The 23,935-nt window shown below is 42.3% G+C and overlaps 2 protein-coding genes across 2 annotated transcripts in view; both read right to left on the bottom strand.

The window, feature by feature from the left end:
* LOC121194536 (ly6/PLAUR domain-containing protein 6-like) overlaps positions 1–23,935 on the bottom strand; it is a 32,961-nt gene that overhangs the window by 2,964 nt on the left and 6,062 nt on the right. The window contains exons 2-3 of the mRNA XM_041057466.1: positions 5,271–5,447; positions 1,461–1,559 (exon numbers count right to left, since the gene is read on the bottom strand). Coding sequence (XP_040913400.1) covers positions 1,461–1,559; positions 5,271–5,388 — 217 coding nt within the window. The 5' untranslated portion in view covers positions 5,389–5,447. The remainder of the gene's footprint in view (positions 1–1,460; positions 1,560–5,270; positions 5,448–23,935) is intronic.
* LOC121193945 (E3 SUMO-protein ligase ZBED1) lies at positions 18,650–20,529 on the bottom strand. The gene is made up of 2 exons (XM_041056374.1): positions 20,061–20,529; positions 18,650–19,674 (listed from the first exon to the last, which is right to left on the bottom strand). The coding sequence occupies exons 1-2, from the start codon at positions 20,527–20,529 to the stop codon at positions 18,650–18,652; spliced, it is 1,494 nt and encodes a 497-aa protein (XP_040912308.1).

Here is a 23,935-nt window from a genome sequence, read left to right as displayed (position 1 = left end):
TGCTGTTTGACAAACTCCTACCAGGTTGTCATATGACTTTCACTCTGTGTACGTACTCTGCCATAAAGACCTGATGGATGGAGGGATGCTGAGATGGTCGTCTTTCCGGCAGGTTCTTCCATCTCAGCAGAGGACTTCTGAAGCTCTGGTAGAGTGATTGTTGGGTTCACCTCCCTGACCGAGGACCTTCTTGCTCAGTTACTCAGCTTGGTCAAACGACCGACTCTAGGAAAAGTCCTGGTGGTTCCAGACACCTTGCCAGTTCACAGTTAGTGAGTCCACTGTGCTCCTGGGACTAACTCACAGCTTCAGAGATGGTTTTATATCCTCGCTCTGATCTGTGCTTCGCCGCAGTTTTATCACAGAGGTCTACAGAGAGTTACTTGGACTTCAGGACTTGGTTTATATCCTGACATGTTGTGTGAATTATGGGACCTTATGTACATAGGTTCAATCTACATCACAATAAAGTGCGCAAAGAAAGTGAAAGTGGTCTGAACACTTTCTGGAGCCACTGTAAGTTTGTACAAATCCACATTTAATGCATGTTCCTTCTTTGTGGCTATAAATCTCAAGAGAGCTGTGTTTAGACCGGATCTTCAGAGGCGACCTCAGTGAATCCAGTGGAATACATAATCTGTTAGCATGTCTCCTCCAATTATTCACACTATCCTTCCTTAAATGCAAATGCAATAAGGAGAGAGACACACCTTACAAGCACTCACCAACAGGACACACAGACTGTGATTGCAGCCTGTTGTGTCTGTTTAATAAATGCATAAAGACAAAGTCTGGGGCTTGAGGACAAATACAGCACCATTTTCACATCTATTTCTTATGAAAGGTATTAAAGTGACCCTGGGGAGCTATGCTATGGGCCCATGTTTTAATGGCAGGTTTGGTGTGTATCTTGTGCAAGAACACACATGTACTAGTACATGGGTGACATGATTCAAATGTATGTAAACAGTTTTACACAAAAAAGGTTGTATAAATGTTTTATGGTGAAAGAAATACATTCAATTAGGATCCAAACATTTTTAAACTTTTTTTTAAACTCCACAATAAGTAGCCACAATAAACTACTGGTTACACCAGAAGTGTAACCAGACCAGGATCTTTGGTTACACCAGAGGTGTAACCAGTAGTTTATTGTGGCTACCTTTACTGAGTCAGTTCACTGAATTTATCCTCTTACCTATCACCACTGTCACACTCTATTTCACTATTTTCCCATAGTTCTGGCCACAGAAGCCACAACTATGCTCAGCATAGTTACACCAGAGGTGTAACCAGTAGTAGTATTGAACTGAGCATGGGTGTGTTTTACTGCTTATGAATGCAGATTTTCAATTCAGAGAAGAAGAATGTGTCATTTCTTTCCAAAATAGTAGTCTGACTAAAGATTTAAAAACTGTTGTCCAGTTATTACTGAGTGAATGCTGTCAGAAGACTCTTACCACGTGGACAGTACACATCTGGTGCCCAGCGATTGCACTCAAAGTTGTCTGGTGCATCTTCACATGTGAAGCACTTGAATCCACCAGGAAATGGAGTACCTGTGCAGAGAAAAACCACATCATCCATACCATCCAGTGAATAAAACCTAACAAACATTCAGCACAGAACATACTTTCTGTCTGGTTACAAAATGAAAGTTCAAAGTTTTAAGCATCACTAGGCTTATTGAGTAGAGGTTTAGTGCTCTGTTCCATAGGCAGACCATACTATTATTAGACCTGTCTTCCAACTTGGCATACATTTTGATCCCAACTTCACCCCAGTAAAGTTTCAGGATTGCACCATGTATGGTTGTGACACTTTGTAGGTAACAAAATCTGTCCACAGACAGACAGACAGACACGCGGGCGGGCAGGCAGGTAGGCAGGCAGGCAGACAAAATACTCAAAACCTCTGTGGTAGTTCCAGCTTCATTAGATGTCTCCTGGACTACATATTGCTGTGATCACACACACACAGACACTTGTTTTACTATATTCATGGGGATCTGTCATTGACATAATGCATTCCCAAGCCCCTAACCCCAATCTTAATCATCACAACTACATGCCTAACCCCACCCTTTACCCTCATCCTAACCTAAACCTAAACTTTATTCTCACCTGAGTCCTAAAACTAAGTCTTAAAGCTCAGAGAGCAATTTAAACTTACAGGATCCAGCATTTTGGTACCCACAAAGTAGGGTGACCAGATGTCCCGCTTTGTGCGGGACAGTCACGCATTTCCGTTACTTTTCACACGTCCCGCAAATTGAGACGTTGTCCCGCATTGTTATTGACAGTCAGACTCCAGTTTTGAAATGCGTGTTTTATAATCTGGCATTTATCAAATAGGGGGCGGGGCGGGCTGTTTGATCATGTCAATCAAACTGGGACGCGGGTCGCGGTCGCAAGTCAGGTCAAAACGGCATGCAGCGTCGGACATGGATGGAAGCTGAAAGTGCATTGTCTGTGTGGGCCCGGCCTACCTGCAGTTGTTGCTGGGATAGAGAGAGCTGAAAGACTTTTGATGGAGCAGAATAGAAATGTTTATTTTTTTTCAGAAGTTCTTTTAGACTACCTTGATGCATTGGTATCCCACATTGTCCCACATTGTCCCACGCAAACGTAGTCTTTGTCCCACATCTGGTGAATTGGGATCTGGTCACCCTACCACAAAGCTGTCGGCCCAGTTTTCAGACCCCACAAATACAGTAAGACAAGTCAACACACACAGACTCAAAAAGTGAAAACAATACCAGACTCATAGCACAGTGGCATATAGCAAAGCTTAAAGAGTCGGTGGAGAATATACACGAGAGGCTGGGGCAGGGGTCGGCAACCTGCGGCTCTGGAGCCGCATGCGGCTCTTCAGCCTCCTTGTAGTGGCTCCCGATGGCCGTGACAAAAAAGTACAAAAGCACAAAGTGGCTCTTTTGATAAAAAAGGTTGCCGACCCCTGGGCTGGGGTAAGCAGAGCAGCGTATATCCTACAAGGAAGATGCATGACGGTAAAAGTGGAAAGATCTGACAAGACACTGGAAACATTGTGGACCCGTGTGGAAGACCTTGAAAACCGAAGCAGGGGGAATAATGTCAGACTGGTCGGGCTGAAAGACGGCAAAGAGGATCCGGGTAAAACGATACAGTATGTGAATAGAATTTCACATACTGTATCGTAGGGACTGGGGCTCACTGGAAGTGAATTTGAAATTGAACATGCTCACCGATCCCTCGCCCCCCTGCCGGACCCGAGCCAGCCACCCAGGACCATACTGGTGCGCTTCTTACGCTCATCCGCTCAAGACAAGGTACTGCGGGTGGCCAGGGAGAGACGAGGGATCAACTGGGAGGACGACAAGCTGTCCCTCTTTGAAGACATGACAAGAGAGTTAACGGGGAAAAGGAAGGCATTTAACTCGGCGAGGAAACGTCTGCGGGAGATGAATGTCAAACGTAGGCTGATTTATCCTGCCACGCTTGTTTTTACGTGGAAGGGCCCGAAGAAATCATTCAAGGACGGTATGGAAGCGGAGAAATTTCTGCAAACTCTGAATTAGAGGATCATGGGATTCATCATGGGAAAGAATTAAGAAGTGTACGTGGACTGAGTACTGTAAGGTAACAACGATGGTGGGATGGTTGGGGTCGGATGGATTGTGCTGTCATCAGACGATAATCAACGCGCCTCGCGGACCAAGTAAAGCTAGTTAACTGGGTTTGTATGGGTTAGTTAGAATGGGATAGGATGGTTGCTTAGCAGCCTTGTTTCACGCTGCTCTGCTGGGGATTATGTTCTGTGGGTTTGTGTTTTGTTATTTAAATAAGACAGCAGGTTCAGGAAGGCCCATTTATATTTCAGTTATATTTGCAAAGGACTTTTATTTTGAGAGAGCCAGGGTTTTTATAAGGTGGGTTCACGCCCATGTAACTGTTTTACTAGAGTACAATGATCAACAGGTACATTAAAATAACATCATGAAATATAAAAGGATGTGGACACCCAATCAAAAGGAGGAAGGTTCTAACGTATTTGAAATCTAAAAACACTGACATAGCATTTATTCAGGAATCTCATATTATTTAACTCTTTAAAAAAGGATGTTTGTGATAATCTGAGGACCATTTGGCAGAAAGATTTGGGATGTGATATCAGCAAGGAGAATTGCAAAAGAATACTTTATGACTCTGACAAATACATGAAAGAGGCCAGGGGGAAATTTACCCAATATAAGTTAATTCATAGGTTTTATTTTACCCTATCTAAACTTCACAGGATGGGCATCATGTCCAACAACCTATGCTAGAAAAGCCAGTCAGACACGGGAACATTTATCCATGCTATGTGGGAGTGTAAGAAAGTACATCCTTTCTGTCAAAACGTGCTAGATTGTATAGGTAAATGGCTGGGCTTGACAATCCCCATGTCACCAAGACTATGCTTGCTAGGAGACCGGTTAGTACAACTCACAATATCAAAACATGATTTTGGGGTACTGAAAGTGGGGGTGATTACAGCTGCTCGAACACATGTTCACTGGACTTTAAAAAGTGGACAGAAACTATGTTGGAAATTGTGTCATATGAAAAAATGTTGGCCAAAATCAGTGATGATTTCATTTCACTCTGTGTAATTTCGATAGCTAGTGCTTTTTGCTGGAAATGGGTGTGAAACACGATACAGTGTTGTAATTTAAACTGATGCTGTCTGTTCATGTTCAAAATAAAAAAAAATAAAATAAAATAAAATAAAATAAAATCAATAAAAAAAAAGGCAAAACCTACTTTTTAAAGCTCTTCTTAGGGCTGAAGTGAAATCTGCATAAACTGTTGCACATCGCTTCTAAGGACTTTCGTGCCTGTCCGATCACTTGCCCCAACAGGTCCAACAGGTTTCCTTTACCTCCAGTGCTTATGCCAGGCTAGATTAACAACACTTTCTTGAACAGCGCAGTGGTACAGCCCTCAGAAACAGACTCGCATCGGCTTTATGGGTCACCAGGGGCAAATTGCTTGGAGCTTTAGACCCTGTTTACACCTGCCTTTAGGTCTAGTTTTTAACTACTTACCTTGTGTGTCTAGTGGCTGTTTTACTTTCTGCCCTTTCCCATCTTTGTAGTTGCTTGCCCTGCCCCAGTTAGTTTCACCTGTTCCCAGTTTCCCTTGCCTTCATTGTGTATTTAAGGCTGTGTTTCTGTGTGTCTGCTTTGTTCTTGGTTGTGTTCCCAAGTGTTCCTTGTAATATTGTGAGCTGTTTGAAGGTGGACTCACTTGACGGGTGTAGAAATATGATATCTTGTTCAGTAAAGTCTCTGGTGTGGGTGCTTCTCAGAAGATCCACGATGATGGTCAGCAGTAGGACCCAGGCCACTGCAGGCCAGGGCTCCATTGCTGATTTCTAGAGTTTCACACATGCAGTTTTCTGATTGGTGAATGTCAACCAGGCATCTGTGAAATAAAACAGAACAACAGAGATCTTTAGGTCATGGCTGCATTGTAGGCTGAATGGTCTGTAAATAGAACAATAATTGTGTAATTCACTGTTCCTTAGTTTTCCTTTTTTCCTCTTAACAGTCTGACCCCTTCCAGCTTGTGATAGGTCTGATTACTATTTCTGTGTTGGCACAAGTGGTGAACACCACTGAACCAGGTATTTTCCTGCAGCGCAATGGTGTTATTTCTTTGACTGCAGCAGTTTGACATCTTGATGGAGGATGATTTCAATGGAGACTAAAGATAGCCAACTGAAAGTCACTTTAATGTCACCACTCCACGGTTACATTAGCTTACCTTTTTATAAATGCTGTCGTGCTGCCTTCATGTTTTGGTAGTTTGTCTTGGCTGTCTTGCTGTTGCCTCTCGTCTAACCCTCAGTAGGTTGTGGATGAATTTAGTCCATAAATGCTTTTTTTCCAAGAACAGGTAACTTCAGATAACATTTGCCAAATGTGTCTTATTAATAGGAGTGAAATGGGCAAAGCAGCTTAACTGTCTTCTGAACAAGGGACATTCTGGGCAGCCCAGGTGACGGTTTTCCAAAGAAAATACATGATGGAAGAAACAGGGTTCCTACAGATTTCTACAAGTTAAATTTAAGACTTTTTAAGACCTTTTCAAGATCACTTAGAACAGAATTTAATGCCCATTTCACGGCCATACTGGGAAAAAAATGATAATTCCTGGAATTTATGAAAATGTATTTATTTACGTCAGCAGATTGAATATTAAATGTATACTACTCACAGAACTCACTTCCTCAGCTCTGCTCACTTCACAACAACCTCCTTTTCAGTTAAATTCCATTAGCTCACCCCCCCAGCAACTGTAAATAGATAATAGACACACCGGCCTTTGCTCGTCTCCCACCATAGTTGCAGTGAAGCCTAGCGCTCAGTGGTGGAGGAAGTACTGAAGCTTAGTACTTAAGTAAAAGTACAAATATCCCACAAAAAATATACTCAAGTGAAAGTGGAAGTACTGCATCAAGAATCTTACTTAAGTAAAAGTACTAAGTACTTACTTTTTAATTTACTTTAAAGTATTTTTTAAAGTAAAAGTACTCACCCAATGGGTTGTCTCAGTGCCGGGGCCATTTTTTATTCTTTTTTTAAAAAATTACTTTATTGATCCCTCCTGGGGAAATTATTCTCTGCATTTTACCCACCAAGTGAACGAAACACATGCACATGAGCAACATGCACTAGAGACGTTGGGGCAGGGGGCTGCCTAGTGAGGCGCCCGGGTGAATCGGTGCCTTGCTCAGGGGCACCACAGCCATGGTCGCAGAAGCAAGGGAGGCTCGTCTCCTTCACCACCACCGTATCTGTTTTTTGTTTTTTTTTTTGCGCTTGGTCGAGGGATCGAACCCACGACCCTCGGATCTCAGGCCGGGCCAAAGTCCAAAGCCGCACTCTTATCTTATCATACTGCGCCCCCAATCATACTGCGCCCCCAAATTTTGATAAAGAATGTAGATATACTGATTTATGCCTCTGCCTATGTCACCTGTTTAAATACGGCCGACCTGTTTAAATTAGATGGCTGTCTAATTCTGAGCTGGAGGGCTCAGAGTCAGGCTCAGCCGACGTTGGCTCTGGGTTCATGTTTGTGTTGCATGTTGTTTCTTCTCGCCGGAATCAGGCCAGTTCACCAGCTCGTGCTGCTACCAAATGCGCGCTCTGCCATCATTGGAGGTAATAGAGCCACCTGACTGGTTGGCAATGGCAAACAACGCCTCAACGCAACCAGTCTATTTTTTTTTTTATGTTCATAACATGTAACGAGTAACGGTATAAATTGTAGAAATGTAGTAGAGTAGAAAGTACAGATAATTGCTGCGAAATGTAATGGAGTAAAATACAAAGTATGCATTATCATTTTTACTTAAGTAAAGTACAGATGCGTAAAAAAATACTTAAGTACAGTAACGAAGTACAAATACTTTGTTACATTCCACCACTGCTAGCGCTACATACGCTTCGTCATATTTCGTTGTTTCGGGTGGTTTTCGTCTCATTATCTCCATCTCAGCGGTGTGATGCCGGGTCACCCCCCCCCCCCCCCCCCCCCCCCCCGGCATCGCACTGCGCCCCCTGAGGGGCTATTTGAGAGGGACTGTACTGGAGGTACTAGGCTCTGAGAGGCTAACATTGGCTGATGGTTCCGACGCAGAGGCAAGCATAGCAGAGATGGCAGAAGTTTGCTGTATAACTTTTACCTGAGCTCTCTATTGCGACTCCAACGCCTTGAGTCCCATTGTCCCTAATTTAATCGTTTTCTTGCACAAGGTGCAGCAAGCCTCAAACACATTCCCTTCCACTGGCGTCAACCAAGATGAGAATGACATTTTCTCTAACCACAAACTGTTAAACTTGCACCTCCCCATACTGTTTACATTTCTACTTTCTTCTTGAAGTGTTGCCGCGCCCACGAGCTCATCAGTGTTCAGAACACTGACGTCACTGTTGGGCCGAGTGTTCTGTGATCACATCCAATGGTGGGCTGCAGAGTTAGCCACACCTTGCTGCAAATTTCAACACAAATTGTCAGGTTGGAACAGGTGGAAATGACGTTACTTTCTTTGCGGGTTGGAGATTTCCCACACATTTAAACACAATACAACAAGCGAGTTTATGACAACATATTTTAAGACCTATGACATCAAATTTAATACATTTTAAGACTTTTTTAAGTTATTAAATTTAGATTTATAAATTCAGTACTTTTAAGACTTTTTAAGATTGGGAAGTCATAAAGTAGCATTGTTGCTTTTGGTCTTTTCATGGGATTTACTGACAGTCCAAAATATAAAATAGTGGCAGCCTTATGCTTTAACATCACTTATCATTAGTTAGTTGGAGTTTTACTCTGTTCTGAAATGAGCAGGAGCCACTGGCTGCCTGTAGAGTAAAACAAGACAATCAGTCTAAAAATCTGCATCCGCAGAATGTCACCATGGGGGGTCTTTAAGATCCTGACACTGAAATAAATTAAGCAGTAAACCCCGTTGGTCTAAATCGTCTCCACGTTGTATAGTTTAGAGAGCAATTGTAGCCGTGTTTGTGTCATGCTCCTGGTTGTAATTCAGAGCTGAATATATCAGGGATTTCAGGGAAGCTACAGTGTCTCCTGCTTGGTGGAAAGAATAATAGCAGTGGCAACAGACTGTAAGTAAGCAAGTGAGAAAACTTTATTTATATAGCACTTTTTAGTGCTTTACAACAAAAGTGCAGAGTGCCATGAAACAAACATAAGATAATTAAAATAACACTTCATAAATACAACTTCACATCTAATGAAGACACTGGAGAGACTGGTCCTGGGCCACCTCCGAGCTGAGGTGAGCTCAGCGATGGATCCACTGCAGTTCGCCTACCGACCCGGGATCGGAGCAGAGGACGCTGTGATCTTCCTGCTGCACCGTGCCCTGACTCACCTGGAGAAGCCTGGCAGCGCTGTGAGGATTCTGTTCTTTGATTTCTCCAGCGCATTCAACACTATTCAGCCTGTGCTTCTGAGGGACAAGCTGGTGCAGTCTGGAGTGGACTCACAGCTGGCAGAGTGGGTCCTGGACTACCTCACAAACAGGCCCCAGTTTGTGAGAGCTCGGGACTGTGTGTCTGACCCCCTGACCTGCAGTGTGGGTGTTCCTCAGGGCACGGTGCTTGCCCCCTTCCTCTTCACCCTCTACACTGCAGACTTCAGACACAACACGGACGGCTGTGTCCTGCTCAAGTTCTCTGACGACTCTGCTATCGTTGGCCTGATCAGCGATGACAATGATGCAGAGTACAGAGGAGTGACGCAGGACTTTGTGGACTGATGTCGGCCAAACCACCTCCTCATCAGCGGAGGGAAGACCAAGGAGATGGTGGTGGATTTCCGCAGACACCGGTCTGCCCCCTCACCGGTGAACATCCAGGGAATGGACATTGAGAGAGTGGACTCTTACAAGTACCTGGGTGTTCACCTAAATCACAAACTGGACTGGACTGACAACACAGAGGCACTGTACAGGAAGGGGCAGAGCAGGCTCTACCTCCTGAGGAGACTGCGGCCTTTTGGTGTGCAGGGGACACTCCTAAAGACCTTTTATGACTCTGTGGTGGCCTCAGCCATCTTGTACGGTGTAGTCTGCTGGAGCAGCAGCATAACTGAGAAGGAGAGGAAGAAGCTGGATAAAGTCAGGAAGTCCAGCTCTGTCCGGGGCTGTCCTCTGGACTCAGTGCGAGAGGTTGGAGACAGAAGGGTCCTAGCAAAACTGTCATCTATGCTGGACCATGAGTCCCACCCCCTGCAGGACGCCCTGTCAGCTCTGCAGAGACTAATAAAGGATTCTTATCTTATCTTATCTTAATAAAATAATGTAAAACCAAACCAATAAAATAACATAAAAATAAACCAATCAAAAAATAATATAAGCAAGCCACCCAGTCAACTAAAAGCTTGTCTAAATAAAAGTGTTTTCAACTGTTTTTTTTAAAAGAGTCAACAGATTCGGTCAGACGCAAGGTTAGTGGTAAAGAGTTCCATAGATGGGAAGAACGACAGATTGGAACGCTAGGTCACCTCTGGTTTTGTAATGTGTCTTAGGCACCGACAGAAGGTTTTGATTTGAGGACCTGAGTGAACGACCCACGGAGTATGGGGTTAAAAGATCGCAAATATATTTAGGGGCTTGTCCATGTATTGCTCTAAAAGTCAGAACTAATATCTTAAAATCAATACGAAATTTAACTGGTAGCCAGTGTAAACCAATTAAAATTGGGGTAATGTGGTCCCGCTTGCGAACTCCCATTAAAAGCCTGGCAGCAGCATTTTGTACAATCTGGAGCCGGTTTAAAGAGCCCTTGTTAAAACACATAAAAAGAGAAATACAGATCTAAACATCTCTAAATGAGATGAAACAAAAGCATGAATAATCAACTCCAGATCAGGCCTTGATACAATGTTTTTGAGTTCCTCAAATTAAAGAAGCAGCTTTTCACCAACGTCCCTGAATGCTTTTCCAGGGACACTGATTTGTCAAACAACACCCCAAGGTTTCTGATGCTTGACTGGACTGTGGAGCTCAGTGACCCAAGGTGTTTCTTAATATGAGGGATTTTTTCATCCGGGGCGATAATCAGCGTCTCAGTTTTTTTAGAATTCAACTGAAGGCAGTTGTTTGTTAACCATTTTCTGATGGCTGACAATCTAACAAATTTGATAACCTACCTATCTCAGATTCAGAAAAAAGAACAATACAACTGAATATCATCCGCATAAAAGTGATAGGACACATTTTCAAACCGACTTATGCACCAACATAAATAGAATGGGTCCTACCACTGAACCCTGAGGTACCCCACATGGCAGCTCATTAGGCTCAGACATAAAGTTGTTTACTGCATCTCTAAAAGTTCTGCCAGTGAAATAAGAAGCAAACCAATCTAGTTTTGGTTCAGACAGCCCAAAATAATCATGTAAGGGATTTAAAAATACTGTATGATCAACTGTATCAAACGCAGCTATCAAGTCCAGCAGCACTAAGACTGTGTACTGACCAGAGTCTGCGGCCTTCAGTACATCGTTTGAAACTTTTAAAAGTAAAGTCTCAGTGGAGAGAATTTTCCGAAAGCTGGACTGAAAAACATCATACAAGTCGTGGTTCTCCAGAAAGGAGGTAAGTTGCTCAGCCATGACTTTTTCCAAAATTTTGGATGTAAAAGGTAGCTTGGAAATGTGCCTAAGATTTTTTGGGTCAGATTGATCTGCCTGTTTAAAAAAAGCTGATGTGCTGGCAAAATGGCTGCAAAGCTTCCATCACTGTCAGTTATAGCCACATAAAATCCAACATTAAAACTAAGCCAATCAACTCAGTTAACTAAAAGGAACTTATACAAAGTGAGGGTGTCTCTGGTTTCACTAGATGACAAACTGCTATAAATATGTACCACAATAAACATATATCATTAAGGCTATTTAGCTGGTGTGACTACAAAGCTAACAGTGGGCTAACCATCTGTAACCATGTAGGGGCCTCACATTCCTCCACATGGATTCCTCCTCCACTTATCACAGTCCTACCTGAGCTCCACTGACTCAGCATTTACCATACGGCATTGGTAACCAGTGGTCGCACTGCTGTATCATTCACGGAGAAGAAGCTGGACAGACATACATCTGGATGCATTATCGCCAAGTAATGTTGACATCTGGGCAAATATAGTTACTGGACTACATGTTAACTTAAACAATGGCATATTAATACTGGATGCTTAGTATGTTCTTGTGGTGAAACTATTTTGTGTTTTAGTTTAGTTTGTGTTTTTTACACACATTCTACACATTCAGAATACAGAAGTGTACCATACATTAGGTTTCATGTAACACAGGTTTTTGCAGGTAGTACACAGACTTTGTACTAACAGGAAATAATGTGTCACATGCACTGAGCAAGTCCAGATTAACTTGGCGGCAAAAAGAGCTGCTCAGTCCCCTTCAATCTCCTGTAGTCGCCCCACTCGACTCGTTCGCTTGGTGTGGGGAAAATCAATTTCCCCAGTTTGAGGGATACTAAAAGTAATAAACTTAAACTTAAACCTAACTCTCTGTGCCACCTTGGATCAGGTTTTCTATGCTAGAATGCTACCTGGTCCAAGATTTGCTGTGAGCTAATTGACAGAGGAGCGGGAGGCGTTCAGGTACGGTACTGACTGTAGGTTAACTATGTTTTGGCAGCGCTCAGGGCCCAACTCACAATCACTACAGTTACATGTGTAAACCGCAGAAAAAATCTTGAGGCATAAAATCCGCTTCAGGTTGTGTTTACAGCCGTATAGCTTAAGTAAAACACGACTCAGCCTGTGTTGACTAAAATAGGAGTTCCCTCATTTCCTTTCCCTCAGCAGTTGAATCCTGATGTCTGAGTATACTTTATTTTATCACTTCTGCAGTGGGACTCAAAGACTGCTTTAGTGGAGCTAAAGACATCAGCCACCACACAGTGGTGTGACAGCTCAGTGTTCAGTCAGTGTAAGCCTTTATTATCTGCTGACTTAATAATCTGATGATAAATTAAAGAATGAGGACATTCCCATGGTGGAGATTGCTTCATCCTTGTTTACTCCAGAGAATAGAGGGATGGTCTCACCAGGCAAAGTCCAGAATAAAAACAGGAGCCAACAGAGCAGTGAGAGAGACCAGTTTCATCTATCACCCTGCAGGTAAAGGCTCACTGTGAACATTGGCTTATTCAACATTCAGGATACATGGGGGAGCTTGTCCCATAGACAACACACTGCACTGACATGGAAGAAAAAAATGGAGCCATCTGAACATTTGTCACATGCACTTGACTCCGGTCCTTTGTGCACTTTTCTCTAGCACAGCCAGATGCATTGAAGTCCCTGCTGAAATCTGGACGGGCTCATTATCAATGAGCTTACTCAATGAGCAGCTCACAAAGAGATATCTAAACATTCCACACAAGTTCATAGTCTGTGCACATAAACTAAGTCCCACACACACACACACACACACTAATATTTGGATTAGAACAGTGTACAGAGACATGCTCTATATCACTGGCTATCTTAAAAGCTGACCATTAGGAGACAGGAAACAATTGTGAGAAGCCAAGAAACACACAAAATAATCCATGGATGAATATACCAACACACCGTATGACCAAGTATATGACAAAGTATGAGAAAAGTCTGTCCTCACCTTTCCAATCATCTTACATGTCACAAACTTTCTTTAAACATTTTAACCCTGTGAGACCTGAACTATGAAAGAATGGTCAGAAAATTCTAATTTTTCAGATATGAACTCTTTATTTGTCCCTTTGACAAAATGTAAAAAAAAATAATTAAAAAAATAAATTCTAAGTATATTTTATATTTTATACACCGATTTTCTGCTCGATATAACTACTAACTGTAATTATAAAACTGAGTAATACAACGTTTTAAGGACAAACTAACTATTCATTTAAAAAATATTGTAAGTGTTTCAAAGAAATTCTCACCATAAACCATGAAATGATCAACTTTCTTGACCCTGAGAAACACAAATGTGTGCTAGTGCGAGGCAGCCATTTTGAAAGAAAGAAAAAACACATGTCAAAACATTTGGAAAGTGAGGAGTGTCCACCAGGAGTTAGTATACGAGCATAAGAGTTCATCTAAAAGGGTTAAATGCAAAGTTTATGCTTGATGGTGATGCAATGAGTCCCAGAAATGTGGGTATCATATATGATACGTACGGGCTCACAGGGTTAACAGTAACATCAACTCTTAGTAAATGACTGAAATTGCTCCAAGAGGAAAAAAATCACATTACTTTTCATTTGGGATGAGCAAATACACACGTTCTTTCTCATTTCACACAGTGGCATAGACTGGCTTTATGAAAGTAAACTTGACTGTTTACTAATGACATATTTTTTAGTGGCTTTCCTAGGAAGCAGGGCGGTCCTGATACAGTTGTGTCTGCAATTATTTTACAACAACAAAGATGTAAAGAAAGCTAGTTTTAAGACAAGCAGACGGAACCTGTGCCCCTCTGACCTGTGCTTGACCATCTTTTCGTTAGCTTGCAGACTCCTCAGGCTTTTTCTTTCCCATGCTGGTGTGACACACTGAGGGGCAGAGCTAACATAACGTCACCATAATGTCACGAAAGTTAATGCCAAAATCCTGTTGTTGTGAAAAGCAAGCAAGTCTCAAAAAACAGCAACTAATCCGCAGGCTGTCACAGCCTCTTGTAACACACTACCTTCTGACCTCTGCACAAAGCAGCCCTCTGCAGCAATGCTGGACTGCATCAAGTTTCTTTTCTGAGATCTTTATCACGGCTGAGGTCTCCAATCAGAGGCACAAGGGATACATATCAAGTGCTGTGAGTGATGGACTGAAAGGAATGTTGCTATATCAAGAAACACTGCAAATGAGCTTTGAAAACTTTTCTCAAAAAACATTATGCATACTAAAAGATAATCTCTATTGTCGATGAGGGAGATTTGTGTTCAGTCAGTACATATTCCACAGATACACACACTATTTATCCACAATATGGCAAATGGTTTAATCTGTGAACAGTCGTTTCAGAAAGTATTCTTCCTATTGTGTTGTAGATTTAATTTTAAACAGATAAAATTGCCATTTTTGCCCATCAGTCTCAATAACCCATAAAGATACACAGAATGAAAGTCATATGACAACCTGGTAGAATTTTGTCAAACAGCATTTAAAGGACTCTGAGAACATGAGGACAAAGATTCCGTGGTCTGATGAGACAAAGACTGAATCCTGATTGAACTCCAAACACTCCACACACATGTCTGGAGAATTGGCTCTGCTCATCACCTGGCTAATACCATCTCTATAGTGAAGCAATGTGGGGGCAGCATCATGCTGTTGGGGTAGGGGGGCATCTCAGCAGCAGAAACAGGGAGACTTAACAGAAGTGAGGGACTGTCTCTGATTGTCCTTGAGTGGCCAGTCAAAATCCAGACTTTTTGTAACAGATCCAGCATTTAACATTTTTGCCTTCCAACATAGTCGGACAGCTCGCTGTATGAACCACTTCCTCTCTAGTATAACCCAATCCTTTCTCTCCAACACAGCCATTTTTTTCATTTCTCCTTCCTATGCCAAGAGTACCAATGGTGATGGCCCTCATGCCTAGGATGGCCCCCATTAGCAATCTGTGAACAAAAGAAAGATGTACACCAATGTTAAAAGTGAAGAAAAACTATTATGGTTATGGTTAGGGTTAACATTACTATATCTCCTTATAGCTAACAAAGGTTGCATTAGACAGAATTTCTGATTTATTTAGGTATGTGCTGAGCAGGCTACATCAAAAACACTTGCAGTGTAATCTCACAACTAACAGGCCAATCCTTGGTCTGGCTAATATATTCATGGCAGGTCATCCAGTGGTCTCCACCATGAGACTGAAGTTCTATACTTACGTTACGTGATAACACTCCCATACACTGAATAAGGCTGTTAGATACAGCCAAAAGTTCTGAAAAAAGTTAGTGACCTTGATCCAGTCTTTGTGTAGCATAAACTGTGTGCCCTCTGGTTAACTGTGGAAAGCCTCTACACAGGGAAGTGGTTGTACGTTTAAAAATGGTGGTCTGCTGTATGCGTGAGCTGTGAAATGTTCGTCTGGTATAAAAGTCATTAAAGTCTGGTTTAGACAGAGGTCCAAGTTAGAACAGAAAGGCAGCAGTGAATCTTCAAAGAACAGGAGGAGATTCAGCTCTGACAGCTGTGTAACCTATGCCATCAGCCTTTCTATAAGAGGACACAGACAGACGTCCCATTGATGGGGACACAGAGGTCTGGTTTCAGTGGTACAGGTGTCTTAACTATGAAAGAAGATGGATACTATCTCTATATGTTTTCTTGTGCTAATACTGGGGCAGCATAGTGGAGCAGTGGTTAGCCTCACAGCAAGAAGGTTCTGGGTTCCAGTCTGAGTTTGCATGCTCTCCCTGTGCATGCATGGGTTCCCTTCAAGTAATCCAGCATCCTCTCACAGTCCAAAGACATATATTAGGTCAATTGTCCATAGCTGTGAAAGTGAGTCTGAATGGTTGCTTGTCTCTATATGTCAGCCCTGTGATAGACTGAAGACCTGTTCAGGGTGTACCCTGTCTCTCGGTCAGGGTTGGTCAGGATTGGCTCCAGCCACCCTCCCCGGATATGAACAAGAGACCAAGACTGTACACGGACAATTGTATCAGCAGCCCTGTACCTCAGCCGTTGGAAACCACTATTGTACAACACTGTCTACAGAGCAAATCACAGTCTGCTTTGCTTGCAATGGTGATAATGATGTACATTATTACTGCTATGCTTTGTGTGCAGCTGTTTTTGATAAAAATGTTTTGAGCAGACTAACAGCGTTCCAGTAATAATACATGGGACATATCTCGTTAGTCCCAGGAGAACAGAGGAAATCCTCAGAGGGAATGCAGGAGGGTGACTAATTCTAAACATATGAAGGTGTCAAAGAAAAAGCTAGACACCCGCCGAATCCCACTAAGAACCAAACCAAAGACAGGTACGTTGGATTGGATTGGGAACAGCAGGTGCCTGAACAGGAAAAATCATTCATCAGTGTCTTATGTCAGGTCTTTTTGTTGAGAATTGTGTATTTAACATAAAGGTCCACTGGTTTGCCATCTCAGTAAAAGAAAATACAGCTCCATACTTTTTTAAACTCAGACATCAGAGTGTGCTGCAATGTATTTTAAGTCTACATGAACAGGTTTAACCTTTAAAGTCTTTTTTTCTGCTTGTAAACTGTTTTACAAGCCTCAGTCCCCCGTCCGCCTTTAATCCCACCTGTTCCCAGAGTTTCCACAGATATACTTTGCTTACTGTCGTGTTCTTCAGTAAATGAATGAAGCAATCGGTGAGACTGAATCTCACAGCTGTTTAGATGCCTTACTGTAGCAGCTCCAAGGGGGTAGTTGTAGGTTTCAGCAGTGAGGATCACTTCCGCGTTCAAAAAGCTGCAGTTCCTCAGCTGCCGCTGGGGGCTGGCTCCAGAAGTGAGCAATTCTCCATTGACCCCCATGTTAAAATAGACAACTTTACAGCCTAAAAAAAACATATTTACAGCCTGGTACATTTTTTGTTTTTGGTCTCTATTGATAGTTTCCACCTCCGTGAACACTGTGAGGGGGGTGAATTTTTTTGTACCACAACCGTTTCAGTGTTATTTAGGCTTAATAAATTGGGGCGTGGTTACATTGAGTGACAGTCCGTAGACAGGCACTGACAGTTAGCTCGTTGCTAAAGCATCAGCTGGGCTAGGCGGCTACATCCAGAGGCCTACAGCTACCTCCAGAGGTTGACAGGAGCTGCAGTGTCCGTGTTTCTTTACCAATGTTCGGATAGGTTTTTGTGACAATATGGGTTCACTTTGATCACTGACTCATTAAGATAAATTTTAGCGTTCAGCCCAATTAAAATCCCAGAACTACTAATAAAACTGCTGGTCTTTTTGGAACCTGAGATACAGTCACCTCTGAAACTATTCAGACCCTTTCACTTTTTTTTTTGCAGACTTAAGGAATTTTTAAAATTTTTTTCCCCACAGCAGATCCCTAAAAAATTTGATCCTTCAGAGATACAAAGATCATCAAGTCATCATGCTCTGTTTCCCTACAGGGGGAAGTTTATTGTTCTTTGAATGAGTAGTTTCCTTATTTGTGAAACTCTTTTGTATTCTTTCTTTTTAAGATCAGATTTGAGAACTTAACCAGCTAATGCACCACAAAGGACAGTCTCCTTTGTGGTGTCATGGACTGTGGATTTACAATAAGTAACTTCACACTAACAGGCTGATAACAGCTTGAGGTGAGTTTTTGTATGACTGTACTGCACTAGGTGACTGAAGCAGGCTCTTGTAAGAGGGCAGCAGGTAAATGATGGCTTACTGTCAGTGAGTGTGAGAGCAGCATGTCTGTTCTTTCAGTACTGCTCCTCCTCTGCTCACAGTCTGATCCACGTGTTCCTAGGGCTGGGCGATATGGACCAAAAGTCATATCCCGATATCTTCAGGCTGAATATCGATTTACGATATATATCCCAATATTTTTATCACAAAGTGAGAGCAAATGTTCAGTCAAAGTCAAAGCCAAATATGACGTCACAAGTAGTTTTACTAAAACCGTTTATTTAAGTGAACATAAATACTGTATAACAACAGGAGTACCTTTTTTTTTTTTAAATCAAAGCTCCATAAAGTCCACCTTTAAATAAAAAAATATCTTAAATGAAAATAGCCTATGAAATAAAATAGGCCAATCTTTTTCTGAAATAAATATATTTATATGAGGAAAGACGAACAAACATTACAAAAGAACGAAATACGGCAAACCCTAGTAAGGGCAACATTTATATATAAAGAAAGAACAAAATAAAGTACTCAGTTTAAGGAAAAGTGTTTTTAAACATCAGCTTGAGATAACTTTTTCCTTTTTGTTAACTCAGTTTCTCATCTGAACAGTCTCAACCAGTTGCACCAGAAACAGAATATCAACTCAATGAACATTTCCCCCCTCTTTTCTTAACTGATAAACAGTAGAGCTGTCTTGAGGTAGACATCAGAAGAAAGGCAACTGTGTCCTCCTTCGTTCAAAGATTTTGTGCGAGAAACACCAGCCTGTCAACAGCATCCGGCTTCAGAGATGCTCTTTGGCAGGTCACAATATTGCCACTGCAGCTGAAAACCCTTTCGGAGGGTGAACTGGTAGCTGGTACCAAGAGATACTTTTTTGCCAGGTGGCTCAGAGCTGGAAAGACAAGTGCATGTTCCTTCCACCACTTGAGGGGATCAGTGTCACTCTCCACACTTGGTGACTGCAAGTAACTTGACAGTTCATTTTCAATAGCCTCCCTCTTGGTTGGTGCAGTGGTGGTGGCTGTGCGCTGCTTGAAGAAGCTTGCCAGTGTCTTCTTAGCTTTTGGTGCTACTGCTGCTTCTCCATTTGCATGCTCAGGCACAGTGGGCACACGAAGGTAAGGCGGCTGACAGCTGCTCTGATCAGCCAGTAGTGTCTCCACCTCCAAGACAGCTCTGTGCTTCAATGCATCGACTTTTTCACTTGGGATGTAGGTGGCCCTGAACCGTGGATCCAAAAATGAAGCCATCTCCAATAGGTCAGTAGTGGCTGGTTCAGAATACTTGCTGTTGAGGTACTCAACAATGCTGGTCTTGAGTGATTTGCAAAGCTTGCTATCACCCTCTTCACATGCCAGGAGACTGTCGTTAAAAAGGTGCAGCACAGGTTTCACATATGATAGAGTGACGTACTCCTCACCTGACAAAGCATCGGTAAAGTCCTGGAGAGGTTTCAGGACCTTTTGCACTGCTTCTAGGACCTCTAAGTCCTGCCAGGTAGGGACGAGGTGCCTGGTCTTTTTGTCACAAGAAAGGACTTTGGCCAGTGCTCCTTCCTGCTCCAGAACTCTCTCTATCATCTGCTGCCTCGATCCCCAGCGTGTGGCAGACTCGGTTATGAGTTGGTGACGTGGCAGATCCAGCTGAATCTGGACTTCAGCAAGATGCCTCCTTTTCTTCCAGCTGTACGAAAAACAGCTTACAATTCTCTTGCACAGAGAAATGGCCCGGGTGACACGTTTGTCATTCATGCCATGTCCTGTCAGAAGAATCATAAAAAACTATTTAGTATAGTAACTATAATCAAATGGGTGTATGTGAGAAATTTGACTCTGGTTTCACTTTAACACACCCATACAACCAATTTTTCCAAAATCAAGCTTTACAAATATTCTACATTAATTTTATTTTCTCATTTCATAGTTTCTTTTTTTTTTTAATTGTAAGTGATTTTACTTTTGTGTTTTATTAATTTATTTAACCTCTATTTAACAATCAATTTTTCAACAGAGACCTGGCCGAAATAGCAGCATAAAACACAAAGTTGGAGACAGACACACAAAAGAAAATAAGGAAAAACTAACATTTTAATAAGTTTTTGTTTAAAGTAAAATATCTGAATACTGCTTACAACACTGCACTCACCAATAGCCAAGTGTAATCTGTGACCGAAGCACTGCATCCTCAGCCACCCATTCAGCTCAACCGCTCTGACGATGTTGCTCCCGTTGTCGGTTGTTATAGCAACCAGATGCTTTTCTTGGAGTTTCCAGCTCGCGATTGCATCCTGTATGGCCTCAGCTATATGCTCACCGGTGTGATCCTGGGGGAAATAACTTGTTTGGAGACACGCTGTTTTTATCTCCCAGTCTTCAATGAAGTGAACTGTCAAGCTCATGTACGGCTCACATGTCCTGCTCGACCACATATCGCTGGTCAACGCAAAATGCGTCACGTTGGCGAGCCGGTCAGCAAGGCTCTGCCTGACGTCAGTGTACATTTGTGGCAGTGCTTCTCGTGCAAAGTAGTTGCGACTCGGAAGCTCATATCTCGGGTCCATAGTTTTCAGTAGCTTTTTGAATCCGACTTGTTCCACAGTTGCAACGGGGACCATGTCCTTAGCAATGTGATAGGACACCGCTTTCGTTATAGCACACCACCTGTCACTTTTTTTCTCATAAGGCACACTGCGGGAAAAGGCAGCTTGCAGTGAGCTTTGTTTTGGGACTGGAGCGGGTTGTGGATGGCTTGCAGCTGGGGCTTCTGCAGCGCGCAGTTTTACACACTCCTCGTATTGCAGTTTGTGCCACTGTTTTAGATGGTGAAAAAGATTGGTCGTGCTTCCACCCTTGGCTGCAACTTGTTTATGGCACACCCTACATATAATGTTGTTTTGTTGCTCATCTGATAACTTGAAACCGAACCATCTCCATATTACCGAGCCACAGCTTTTTCTTTTGCTAGCTAGTTCCTGTTCCGCAGGCTTCCCCGACGTTGTTGCTTCCTCCATGTTTGTTGAAGAGTGTCGGAGTGTCTGCTCCAGCCCCTCCCCTCTCTGTGCATGAAAGAGGAGGGGCAGGAGCGCGGGGAGCGGTGCTGAGAGCTCCGGGTTAGCAGCTTGATTGGATCAAGGATCCCAGCGTAAGTTGGTATGAAAACCGGGAAAACTATATCGATATAGACGATATGGTCTAATTCCGTATCCCATTTAAAAATATATCGATATATTTTTTATATCGATATATCGCCCAGCCCTACGTGTTCCACACTCCTCCAGCACACACTTACATGCATGTTCAAGTGTGCGTGTTTGCTTTCAGAGACACACACCTGTGGGCTCTTTGTTACATTCCTGGTTCTTTGTTTTCTTTTTTTCACACTTTTCTTTTTATTTCTTTTATATTACTTACTTTATTCTATTATAATTTTTACTTTTACTATTTGTTTATTTTATATTTTGCTATTCTGAATTTTGAGTTTGTATGAAATGTATTTGCATGAAAAGTACCGTACAAATCATAGTACTATACAGAGAATGTAATGTGTCTGTATGTAAACACAACAGCTTGTGTTTACATACAGAATACTTGTTTCCCAGTGAGTTCACTGTCCCGATCCAGTCGTAGTGGTGGGGAGAAGCCGTCTATGTGCAGCATGCCATCATCGTTGTTCTTGTTCAACCATGTTTCAGTTAGTGCAAGAGAAACATTTGTTTGGCAGTTCCCTGCATGAATTTTTTTTTTTAAACAAAAACTAAATGCTGGCCAAGATCTCACGGTTTCTCCATATGAGCCTTGTGGTGTGTAACCTCCTGCAGACGGGCTACACACACCTTAACTGTCCGCTGTAAATCCTGACCATCAGAACTCATTTCCTTGTGGAAATACAAGAACTTCAGGTCCACTTTCTTTGCCTTTCTTCTAACTTCTCAAGTCCAAACTTAAGAAGGTACACTGAATAAAGCCTAAAATTTTTGTTCTCAAAGACCTGATCAGTCATTTGAAGATGTGTATTGTTCTTAAATGCTGAGGTCAACCTATGTGTCAGAAAGACACAGCTGGTTTATTACTGCAGAAAAAAGGAAAAAACATTATTTTCTCCTTCATTCACAGAGAAATCTGAATGTTGCTTTGGTGCCTACTACTACATCTACTACTGCTACAACTAAAGTGTAAATTATTCATGTCGTAAACTCGCAGAACTTCAAAGGAGATCATCAAAGCAGAACTCTCCAAAGACTCCAGGCAGGCAGGCTGAAGACCTGGGCTGAATGTGAACACAGAATAGGTCACTACAGACATGGAAATCCATGTGAGGATTCATGCAGATATGCAGATCTTCCAGATATTTAGGGTAATGAGAGAGCTTGTGTAAACAGAGAAAGACAAAAAGAGGTTATTCTACTCCTTTTTTGTCACCATACTAATAAAATGTTTGAATGGATGAATTAAAATCAGATCTCATCTAGACATGTAAATCTGAACTTGTTCAAGAAAACCATACATTTAAACTGTTCTTCTTTTTTTTAACCACATCTGTAGGTCAACAAAATCTCACGAGAACACGAGAACAACTCACTGTAAATGGAAATGTTCACATTTGCATTTAGTTAAATGTTACTAAACACATCAAGAGGCTGTGCAGATGAAGCATTCAGCCCTGACGTGAGGACAGGAGAGCAACAGACGGTTGACAGCAGGATGCAGACTGGATGACATGACTGAGGAGCATGTGTCCTGCAGTGTGGACACATCACATACATCTACTCATAGAATCATTCATACCCAGGCTTCTGTGCTTCTCTCATACATCATATACATTCAGTCACTTCTGCTCCTTTCAACATAATCAGAAGTGGTGTACAATCAAGGGCATGGCTGTGGTTTCAGAAGTTGAAGGGGGAGGCCGCAGGGAAGTCACAGGTTCATCCACAAACGACTATATGTTGTTTCATACCCTGTTTCTGCAACAGTATGTTTAACTTACTGTTTTTTTCACGTGCATGACTTAAATACTGTGCGTATTGGTGCGTATGTTCAGCCAGTTCGTGCCAGATGGACCCACTGAGTTTGATCAGGAGTTGGCTGGTTTTGTGCTAAGCCCTGCCCTTTGCAAAGATTACAGTATTTTGGTTTGTTTTTAGACCTGTCTTGTCCATTTATTCTTGAATTGTGTATTGCAGTCCTCCATGAATATATACTGAATTTGGTGTTGATAGAGTCAGAACCCAAAAAGTCTGTCATTTTTGTTTTACACTTTATGAAGATTTGCAAAAAAATCATGGTGGCTTTTATCGCCAGAGGCCTTTTTGTAGAAGACACTGTTACAGTTCCAGGTTTCTCTGGCTGTGGAGCAGTGATCGAACGTGAAGCTCGTGCTGAAGTCACTGACCCATGTGAGCTTCTACAAACTTTCCTGAATAATTCACAGCCAGCTCTTCCACGCTGGAACAGCACCACCTAGCCCCTGGTTTTCTCTGTATGCATACATACATTTAGGCAGTCCACATATTCCACGTGTGATCATAACATAAACTAAAATACCAGCAGTGTCAAATTTAGATTTTGACACAGGACCTCTGTGTGAGACAGGACCCACCTTCACTGACTTTGTACTAAATTACCACAGATCACTGGACACTTTGTGAACCCGGAGCTTTTGGGATCCCCAGGGGTCTGGGACAATATCCTGCTCTGCCCAGGTGGTAAATCCTAGCTTGCCTACTAGGTACAGAGCCCCATAGGGATTGTGGGAGAAAAATATTAAGAATCTGTGTTTCTTTAATGACTTAATTCACGCTCTCAAATTCACAACTTATAAATGTGTAAATGAACATTAACAGAACATGGCAATATATAATATTATCAACATTTTACAGTAAGTTGAAGGATTTCAGATTCTGCCCGTGTGCTGCCCCTCTCCATCTGCCCACCAGATGTCTTCAGACTTTCCTACCTGTCCTCTCATTCCCTAATTAGCTTACAGTGTATATTCCAGCCGTCATCCCCCAGCCAGATTGT

The sequence above is a fragment of the Toxotes jaculatrix genome, chromosome 15 (genome assembly GCF_017976425.1).
Source record: "Toxotes jaculatrix isolate fToxJac2 chromosome 15, fToxJac2.pri, whole genome shotgun sequence".
Lineage (NCBI taxonomy): Eukaryota > Metazoa > Chordata > Actinopteri > Toxotidae > Toxotes > Toxotes jaculatrix.
The sequence above is the reverse complement of the archived record's forward strand: the minus strand, read 5'-3'. Positions and strand labels throughout refer to the sequence as shown.